The sequence below is a fragment of the Prosopis cineraria genome, unplaced genomic scaffold (assembly GCF_029017545.1).
Source record: "Prosopis cineraria cultivar Desert tree isolate PC_DT_omini unplaced genomic scaffold, ASM2901754v1 PC7, whole genome shotgun sequence".
In the NCBI taxonomy this organism is placed as follows: domain Eukaryota; kingdom Viridiplantae; phylum Streptophyta; class Magnoliopsida; order Fabales; family Fabaceae; genus Prosopis; species Prosopis cineraria.
The window spans coordinates 35,067,860-35,078,894 of NW_026555338.1; the positions used below are offsets into that span (position 1 = coordinate 35,067,860).

Genomic DNA, 11,035 nt, shown 5'->3' on the forward strand with positions numbered 1-11,035 from the left:
TTACCTCAACCCTTTTGTTACTAAAAGGGTTACTTGTAGTACTAATTCTCTTCTTGTGTCAAGATAAATCTTCCTACACCACAATCTACATTAACAAGTACTATATGTTAATTTCAATTAACACAAGCACTATTAACTATTAATAACCTTTCAATTCTCCCACTTCTCACTCAAATTCTCAACAAATAGGCTTGTCAAGATTATAATTTGTTCACACAATACCTTTAAGGCTCCTTCTACTTTATCACAACATAAAACTTAATATCTCAACTTATCACACTTCAAAACCCCATGATCAAGTTAGGGCTTGATCCAAATTTCATCAAATAAGAAAGTAGCTTCATATTACCACATATCCAATATTAATAAACCTAAATCAAACCTTTAGAGTCAATAAAAAACCTTCAAAATATAGACTCATGGCTTAATCCAATCAGACTAAATTCTCACTCTTCTAAATCCTATGAAAAATGAGATGAAAAGGTAGAGGAGAAGGGTAGGAAACTTACTCAAGAGTTTAAAGGCTCAATTTGTCTTTAAAATCCTCCCAAAATGATGCCCTAGCAGTGCTCAAAGTTGTCTCCTTCGTGCTCTAGGTTTCCCACCACAAAATCTGACTTTTTCTGATCATTTTTAAAATTTCAAGTTGTTTGCTGTGTCGTGCACTACAGCTCACGATGCAGCAAGCAACAAGTTGATTTTGCTCCCCCTGATGCCTCGTGACTTGATCCGACTTTCATCTTAACTCAATTTAGAGTCAAATATGATCTAAAAATTTAATTAGCGACCTAAAAATTTAATTAGCAACCCAAAAATATAATTAAATAAATTAATCATATTTTTAACTAATTTATCCCTTAATTAATTAATTTTTCTAGATTTGAAGTTTTTGGATGTTATAGTATTCATAAACCTTAACCAACATATATCCTCAAAATACACACTGCTTCAATTAAATCCTTAAATACATATATTTCCTTAATTAAATCCTTAAGTGCTCATATTTCCTCATTTAAAAATAATTCCTTAAATTAAATTCCCCTAATTATCCATAACTTTTACAATTAGATTCCTAAATAAAATTTAGAATGTTACATCCATCATGTGTAAGTCCTCAATGTTCTTTATCGACAACCACCTACCGACCAATGACTCTTTCCTAATAAGGTCACGAAGAAGCCTCATGGCAACTATTGATTCAATTCAGTTTAGAGTCTGTCATTCTCACATGAATCAAACCATTTTGCAAGTATCGTTCTCGGTTATTAGTTCTATCCACCCATCTTCAATTTTGCCTCCTTACCTTATATAATCTCTAAGCCATTGCTTTTGATTATGGTAGTTTGAACTATTTTATAAGCACTTTGAACCCTAGCAAGGCCAGGCTTAATTAGAGAGAGAGGGGAAGGGTGAGGAGGTGATGTGGAGAAACTAAATGAAGAAGAAGAGGGAATGGTCATGTGGCTCTCCCCTTTGCTTCAACTAATAGACATTAGTTAAAATTTAACAAATGGGGCAAAACTAGAGTCAAGAATAAAGGCCGAGCTTGACAAGCCACCCATTTAAACTCATTTTTATAAGAGTTTGAACTTGAAAAAAGGTATTTTTTAGAAAAATCAAGATTTAAAGTCCGGCGCTTTTAGGCCCGCTTTATTTTTACCCTTAAAAATAAAATATTTTTCAATTTTTAAAATTAAATCTAAACTTTAGAATATATATGTTTATACTTTAATATAAAAATTTCTATTATTTATTTTTAATTTTTGAATATTATAACTTGTATTTTTTAAAATATAAAATATTATCGCTAAAAATTTTAACTTTAAAAATTTAAAAGAAATAAAAAAATAAAAAGGGGCTCTCAGGCCCTACCTTAAGCCTTTCGAAGCAAGCTTCAAAAAATGATGAAGTTCAGGACAATCAGACTTATGGGCTTGAGCTCTTAAGTATCGAACCCACCCATTTTCTATCTCCAGGCAAAATTGCCTCAAATTTAAGATTTAAAATATATCAATTATGAGTTTAAGGTTTAAATAGTATATGAACTTATAGTTTAAGGTTCAAATTATATATTAACTATTTAATCAATACTTAAAGATTATTAAGACATATTAATTTTTCTCCAAAATTCAAAATAAACATCATGATCAAAACACTCCTAACACATGTCCTCTCAAAAATTTAAAATTTAGTATTTTTTAGTATTATGTGACAATTTTTTACAGCTTCTAATTGAACAATTATTATTCTAACAACTGAGGCTCGCATTAAATGAGTTAACTTAAGACATTCATTGAATCCAAAGCCCATAAAATTTTGAGGATGCAAAATCTCTTTAACTTCAATTTCTACAGTAGAGTTTTCACTCCTTAATGAAACTATTAGCGAAAGTTTACATTTTAAGAAAGTAAAAATGAACATGAGAACACCGTGCATTGCTAATTAGAAAAAACTTCCAAATTAAAAGTTGTTGACAATTAAGACGGTCAAGGGATTTGGTGAGATAGTACTGTCCCGTTCGATTTTTCTTTTCTTACGATGAAACTTGTCTAGTTGTACGTGTTCCATCATTTGATTGATTTCGAACTTGTCCATTCATCAAGTCGAACCCACGCTGAACCAAGTGCCGCAACCACCTTCAATTATAATGCATGTCAGATCTATAAATGCCCATGGTACCTAATTGTTCAAGCGCATCCATATCTTCATAAACTATCTCCGATCCCCAGATCGAAAACCCTCTTCTACATATAACAAGTTAACAACCTATCTGAACTCACTTGTCCACTTTAATGGATCACTTTCCGAGCCATTGAGTCCCATGGCACAATGCTTGGACAGCTTGTCCTTCTGGTTATACGTCCTTGGTGTTCTGGAGTTTGAAGTTCCTGTCCCTCATCTGCACTTCATGTCTTTCCTCAAGTCTCTTATTTCCAACCCTCGCTTCGACTCTATGCTGGTTCTCTCTCTCTCTCTCTCTGCGCGCGCGAGCGCTTCTCTCAGCTTCACACACACACCTGCATTTAATTAATCATGCAGCACACCTTCAATTCCTAGTTTTGACATATCCGAATGATTCAATAATACTGCAGGTTAGAGACGAGAGTGGAGTCAGAAGATGGGAACGAGTTGAAGTGAAGTTGGAGGACCATATTATTGAACCGACAATTCCCTTGGATTCCATGTCAAAAGAATCGTATGACAAATTCTTCAGTGATTATTTATCCAAGATAGCAACGCCACAGCTTCCTCATTCGAAACCATTATGGGAAGTTCACGTCATCAAAAGCTCCGCTACCACTTTAGTTTTTAAAGTTCACCACTCCATTGGAGATGGCTATACCCTCATGGGTGTCCTTCTCTCTTGTCTGAACAGAGCTGATGATCCCTCTCTCCCTGTCACTTTTCCTTCACTCAAATCATCAAAAACCACACTTTCTTCTAACCAAGCCTCCCTCGGCAGAATCCCCAGTTTCGTGTCCTCTATCTTCACTTCTTTAACAGATTTCGGGTGGAGCTTACTCAAAAGTACTTTGGATGAAGATGACATAACACCCATAAGATCTGGACTTGAAGGAGTCGAGTTTCAACGCACCACCTTATCCAGCATCACATTCCCAATTGATCGTATAAAAGACATCAAGTCCAAGCTTGGAGTGGTAATTAATAACTTTTTAATTTCACTCAGAATATATCTATAAGTGCATAACTTTTTGTAATCTGGTGCATAGTACAGACAGTGAATGATGTGATCACTGGAATAATTTTCTACGGGGCTCGCTTATACATGCAAGATGTGGATGATGCTTCAAGAACAAAAAAGTGCACCCTTCTGCCAATGCTGAATACAAGAAACGTTCAGAGTTACCAGACAGAAAAGAATATCAAAGAGACTGGGAAGGGTAATTGGGGGAACAAATTCACCTACATGCACGTATCAGTTCCAAAATTGAATGACGCACGAGCTTCCGATCCTCTTCAATTTGTTTGGGAAGTTCATCATGCAATGAAGAGAAGAAGACTTCTTTGTCTTATTATCTCCTTGGTATGCTTCTACAGATGAATCATCAATTCAGTGGCCCCGAGGTGAGCCGTATTCTGAATCATCTTCGGTTCTCATCGTCTCATCGTCCTGATAACTAGACTGCCTAGATTTAAAGTTTTTAATTTATTTTATTAAAATAAAAAATTATAATTTTTCATAAATTTTTTTATTACTAACTAGCCAGTCTAGATTTAATTTGGATTGTCTAAATTTAATATTAATTTTTTAATTTTTATAAATTAATTATTAAGATTTATTTTGAAAAGTCCACATTTAAAATTTTTAAATAACAATTTTTAAAATATATTTTTTTAAAAGTACTAGTGAGGATATTATCTTTATTTTTAAAATTATATTTATTAAAATAAAAAATTATAAAAAATTAATGTTAAACCCAGATTATATTATTCAAAGTATATCTAGATATTCAATTTATAAAATTATAAAAATATTAATATTAAAGTAGATATTTAGATTAAATCTGCACTATTTTGATTAATGATAGACTAGTTATTAAAAAATTTTTTAATATATTTTAATACAAAATTAAAATTAAAAAAATTAATTTGGACTGTCTAGATTAAAATTGGAGGGTTGGTATAGATTTAAAATATTATTTTATATTTATAAAAATAAAAATTTATAAAAATTTAAAAAATATGTTAATAATTTTTTCATCATCAATCTAGTCTAGATTTAATTTGAAAAATCTAATTTAATATTAAAATTTTTATAATTATTAATACTCCTTTTGTTAAAAATGTAAGACATTTTTGAAGAAGTTGAATGTTCAAAAATGTAAGGCATTTTTAATCTCTTAAGATGTAATTATTACCTTTTTATCTCTATTGATAGTGGTTTTCTATTTATTATAAGGTATTTAGTAGGGATAAATATAAAAGATAGGGTTAGTTTGAAAATAGATAACTACTTTATTAAAATGTGAGATTTGGTTAAAAATACCTTACGTTTTTTAACGAAAGAAGTATTGACTATCCATATACTTTGCATAGTTCAAATTTAATATTAAATTTTTTTATAATTTTTTATTTTGATAAATATAATATTAAAAATTAAAATATATAAAACTAGAATTTTTAAAAAAATACAAGTAAAAATTTTTAATTATGAACTATACAAATTACATCTAAATAGTCACTATATAAAAATTATAAAAAATTTAATATTAAATTGAACCTTCCAAAATAAATCTATACCACATTAATTGATGATAAACAATTTTTTATATATTTTTATTTTAATAAATATAAAATAATACTCTCTCTATCCTAAATTATAGGGGTACTTTTGAAGGAGTTTATTTATTTCAAAATATAAAACATTTTAAGTATATTAAAGTTTTATTAAATGTATCAATTTTAATATTACTTTTTCTCTCTTTCTATAATTAATTTTCATCCCTTCTATTAATATATTAAATGATAAGTATTTTTAAAAGTTTATATTTTTATTTTGACAGAAAAATTGTTAAATGTATTTAATCAGATTTATTGATATGTAAGATTTTATCTAAAAAGAGTGCTTTAAATTTAGAGCATCTTTATCAAAAATTTAAATAGTTTAAATTTCATCACATTAATGAGTATGATTGTGCCAATCAGTGTGAAGATTGACCCTACTATACTCTTGTTATTTTCTTCTAGTTCTATTTAGTTTGCTAAATTTACTTTTTTATTCAGTTTGCTAAATTTACTTTTTTGCCCTCTTTTATCTTCACATGTTTTCAATCTAATCCTTTAACTTAATTATAATTATAATCTATATGAAATTTCTAATAAGCTGCATTATCCATTAATCAAGGCTAATAATCAGTTTCTCATGTGTTGTAGGCAGTGGCTAAACACTTCCATAAGACGATAAGAAACTCAAGTCTATTCATGTCGAATATGGTCGGACCCTTGGATCAACTAGCTGTGGCTGATTTTCCAATAAAAAGCTTATATTTTACCTTGTCTGGTGCACCTCAGGTATACTGTATCTTCGTTTTAAATTAACGAATAATAATAATTTTATGCCAATCGTACTATTTTTTATATCAATTACTTTTTTTTAAATACCCTATATTTCTTCTGATCTCCGTGCGTTGAAGAAACTAAATTCTCCGATCTATCGTATCCGCTAATGCTGCAGAGTCTTGTTATTACCATAATAAGCTATATGGGAATGTTAAGAGTGACAACTAGAGCAGAAGAAGGATTCATAGATGAGAAGAAATTAGCGTCGTACATGAATTATGCCTTTGAGATGATACACAAAGCAGCAATGGAGATTCCCGCCAAAACCAAATCTTGGAAATCGCGGTACTGATCCTTCATGAACTGAGAAGAAGAATTAAGAGGGCGGTTATGTTTCCTTAGCAAATAAAATGAAAGATGAATCTGTCTGTGTCTGTTCTATATGCATGTCGTGTGTGCTTGTATCGTATACCTACGTCTTCATATTCGTATATTTCTTTCAACAAAAGAAACTATTAGTATGCTTTGTCCCTCTTGTGGTGCAAATAACGCATAAATTTGTCTATGGCTCGTTGATTCATGTTTATTTCTCCTGGAATTCCTGTTCGTTTTGCCAAATTTCTGCTAGAATGGATTATCATGAAATTTAATACATCGTGGGTGGCACTCGAACAAAACACACTAAATATAGTCTGATTCGTTGTTCTTATGTGGTTACCGAGCATAACTTATTATACATCCTCTCTGGGGTGTGTTATGCTCATCAAAACCTTCATATTAAGAACCACAAAGAAATCATTCGAGTACTTCTACAGAATGCCCTGCGGTATTAATTAATTTAAGTTTTGCAGCCTCGATGTCACCTAAAATCTCGTTCAGATGGTATAAAAACGCGTGTTAACCTCTTTGTCATCATTGTCCTTCAACATCAAAGATTAATTTATATGAAATTAACCGGCATCTAAATTTCTAGACTAAGGACAAAACCCTTAGGATTGCCGCCAATCCCTGCATGCCATTCTCCACACTAATATTTTCAGTGATTGGAAGAAAACAGTGATCTTGATTCATTCGTTTCTTCAATATAATGGCCCCCTATTCAATTTTCAGATATTGGTCGATCAGTAGATCATGGTGAACTTGTTTGGGGTGAACATGTCCCTTTATCACCAATGATCACATGTGATGTCTCAGCGTCTCACCATTCAAGAATTCCTGTTCTTTTCTTACCTACTGCTCTGGTTAATTATCATCTTCACTTTCTTGTGATGATGGGTTTTGTGATAAAGTAGTTTCCTTGTCCTACAGAAACTTTAAACTCGTCACCAAGTTGGCTGTACTCTGTAACTGTGTGTGTAGGGTCAAGAGCCCTAATTAGAATCCATCTTGTCCTAAATAAAAGACCTCTTCGATAGATGCGTTTTGGTCCTAAATAATAAAGCACTTCAATTCAATTTGTTTCTCCCATTATATTTGTTCCCCATAATGCCCTCGGCACAAATTTCTCACTCCTTTTCTATATCAGTTAATAATCTCTCTCTCCCCCCCTCCAAATGGAAAATGAAATGTCTGGCATGGGTTAGGGATATTCGAGAATCTCTCCGTTCCAGGACGTTTGGCCTCTCTGTTCCAGGGGAATACAGTTGCACTTTTAAAATTTCCCACTCCACCAACTTCAATGATTAGATGAAGTGGTCACACATTTTTTCATATCATTGTTGTAAATAGCAAACTTAACCAACTTTCTTAATATCCATAAATTGGTTAAGTCAGTCCTACATTTAAGACTGAAAAGAGTAGTTAAATAATTATATAATGATTAAACATAACGCTAATTCAATGGATCTATGACTGACATAGAGTTCAAGGTATAGTCTCCAGGTTCTATGATTTGTCAGATCAGACTGGAGGGGCAAAAAGATAATACAGCGCATATATGATTAGCGTAATTATACTAACATTTTGAGTGTATAATTCTCAGATGAAGTTGCTAGACCGAACCAGCAGGAGAAGATGCTCCCAAAGTTTATTCTTTCTAGCTACAGAATGGAAGAAATTAAACAGAAGCATCTTAATTAAAGTATGTATCATATACACAAGTTGAGCCACATAGATAAGCCATTGAGAAGAAAATTAAATATCTAGCCATCATCATTTAGTCACATAAAAGAAAAATCTAGCTGTTATCACACACACAAAACACATAACCAAACCACCTCCTGATTTCTATCTAATTAGAAGTAATAAATGATGGTGTATATAAGAGACTATATACACCAAGAATAGTCTTCTGATCTCCAATATATTGATTTTGGAGTGATATAAATATGGTCATGTTATTTCTTAACAAAAAACTTCTACTAATTGGTCTGAGATTTTAACGATGAAGTTTATCATCAACAAGATTGGACTGTGGAATTGATTATCCCAATTGTTAGTTTGCCAGTTTAATTTCTTGGAGGCAAAGGCTTCCTGATGGGGATGCAATATTTAGTTAGCATATATACAACATTATTCGTAAGGCATAGAAATTGAAGCCGAGCAGCCCTTGCATTGAATAGAGAGAGATATGTCTCAATTGATCAGCTAAAGAAAATTTAAAAAAAAAAGGGAATCGACTCAAACTTCCAAAAACTGACCATATATACATAAATCATCTAGGCCACTCTAATTATATACTCCCTCCTTTTCATAGTATAATTCTTTTTAAAATAAATTTTTTATTTAATTTTATATGTCTTTTTATATATTCTTAGAAATCCAAAGAAACATTTATTAACATTTTTTATCATTAAACCCTTATTTTTTAGTAATGTGTCTATAGTTTAATTTAATGTATTAAATTAAGGACAAATTCGGTAGTCTTGTCAATATTTTAATATAATAATTGCAACTTAAAAAAATAACCTAAATTTTTCAATTTCTCATGTGGTAAACATGGGAAAACTTAATATATGTTATATACATCAAATATGAGAATCACTACAATCATGCATTCACAATTTTATAGACTAAATTATCCATATCTGGTATGAATATAGTTGACTTATCTGTTTTTTACATCTTGATAATTATATTTTTATTTTTATTTTATTTATTTTTTAATTCATTTCATTTTATTCTTTTCAAGCAAGCAAATGGGCCGTTGGTATTGGAATAGAAAGAAGAAGAAAGATGCGGTGATATGTCGTGGAGGCAGGGAATTATAAGTAAAACGGCATTACTTTTTCATGTTCACATGAGCTCGTGTAATAATTTCTGCTTGGTTTACAAAGGATTTAGCATCTTAATACAGGATATTAACTTAGTAGTCCCATGTAACCGTACCAATTTGGAAATAATTTTGCAGCTCGGCTGGCTGTATTTCCACATCACTGGCCGATCCATACACAAACCTTTTCAATCTCTCACTTATTTTGGTGGCTCCGAATTCATACAAAGACGGCTGAATCTGCAAAACAAAGTCAGAAATCAGAAATTAAATTCAAATACATATATATTAAGAACACGTGAAGGAAGATTAAGACGATTATATATATACCTGCGCGTGCACAATGTTTAGCATTGAATCTCCGGCGAGTGAGGAACTGGCACTTACGACCTCCACTTCCTCTTCGTGCAGTATGCGAATAATCTCATAGAAAGTGAACTGATTATCCAAACCATTAATCAGAACTACTTCAAGTGACGAACCCATTTCATGAATCTGAATCTGTGGTGAATTCAGGCTTCTCTTTATGGTCTCAAAAGAACCAGAGCTGCAGCAAGCATGTGACCTTTTCTTTCCCATGAACCTCTCTTTCTTCTCCTGAGCCATCTTCACTTTTGCCTCTAAACTCTTTATATAGTTTATTGCCTCGTCTATCTGATCAGGCAGCGGAATCATTTGCTGCGCAAGCAATGATTCATTTAATCAGACCACCAAGTTAATTAATATAATCTCGAAAAAATAGCAAATAATTAATAATAAAAAAGTCCTGCTCGAATCCATATCCATGCATGAAGAAAAGAGAAATTAAGACCTTAGGGTTGAAGTTTGGGAGAAGAGAGTTGAGTTTGGCGTAAAGGATCTTCATCTGGTTTCTTCGGTTTTTCTCTATGAGCCTTCTTTCGATCTTGGTGGGCGTAGGAGCTTGAAATCGAGGCTGATCCATTTGCATGCTTAATTTCATCCAAAACTCTGAGACTTTGAATTCTGGGAATGAAGCCGATGACCGGTCTAACCAGATTAAATAGACTGCTAGACAGACATGAGATGTGGACAGTGGGTCACCATGGGTGCTCTGGAAATTAAAGCAAGTGGGAAAAAGAGACCACGGCGCAAACGTCACTTTTCAGACGTCAGTACTGTTCTTGTTCTAGTGTCAAAAAATGGAGAGAGAGAGAGTAGTCAGTGATTCAATCGAAGTAGAAAGTTGAATTGACGCGTGTCTTGTGCAGATACCGTTCCGTGTTCTATTTGTGTCCATGTTCATGCGATCCGATCCGATCCGATGTATTTGCCACGCCAAGCCCGCCATTCCTATATTGGCAAATCACAGTTAACTTTCGAACCCCAATATCTTGTCAAAGATTTTGACCTTTTTTTTAATAAATATATATACACACACACGCATGCCGTCCATGAAGGGAGTGTGATAAAAAAATCTTAAAAGAATCAATCAATTTAACTTAAATTTTAAATGTTAACTTTTATAAATTTATAAGTTTAATTTTTAATTTTATAATTTATTTATGATGAATTTATAATTTATATTTTAAATTTTAATAAAAAATAAATTTATTTATTTTTCAACCATGTTAAAATTTAAAAAATAAATTATGAATTTATTATAATAAAATTATAAAATTTTAAAAAAGGTTACAAATTCTTAAAAGTTAACACTTAATAAATTAAATTAATTGATACTTTTGGACTTCTTTAATTTGTCATTCTCCCGTCCATAAAGGTGAAATAAAGCCAATTGACTTTGCTAATCCTATGCATTTAGACAATTTTCTATTCTATTCATTT

The 11,035-nt window shown here is 31.6% G+C and overlaps 1 protein-coding gene across 1 annotated transcript; it reads right to left on the reverse strand.

Moving 5' to 3' along the window:
* Nucleotides 1–9,325: 9,325 nt before the first annotated feature.
* Nucleotides 9,326–10,185, reverse strand: LOC129316793 (transcription factor bHLH162-like). The gene is made up of 3 exons (XM_054961166.1): nt 10,044–10,185; nt 9,563–9,910; nt 9,326–9,472 (listed from the first exon to the last, which is right to left on the reverse strand). The coding sequence occupies exons 1-3, from the start codon at nt 10,179–10,181 to the stop codon at nt 9,326–9,328; spliced, it is 633 nt and encodes a 210-aa protein (XP_054817141.1). The 5' UTR covers nt 10,182–10,185.
* Nucleotides 10,186–11,035: the final 850 nt, after the last annotated feature.

Bases quoted from the DNA above. Each gene is read 5' to 3' on its own strand.
- LOC129316793 (XM_054961166.1), bottom strand. From the start codon at position 10,181: ATGCAAATGGATCAGCCTCGATTTCAAGCTCCTACGCCCACCAAGATC. The intron at 9,911-10,043 runs GTCTTAATTTCT...TTGCTTGCGCAG, and splicing joins TCCCAAACTTCAACCCTAAG to CAAATGATTCCGCTGCCTGA. The intron at 9,473-9,562 runs GTATATATATAA...TTTGTTTTGCAG, and splicing joins TAAACATTGTGCACGCGCAG to ATTCAGCCGTCTTTGTATGA.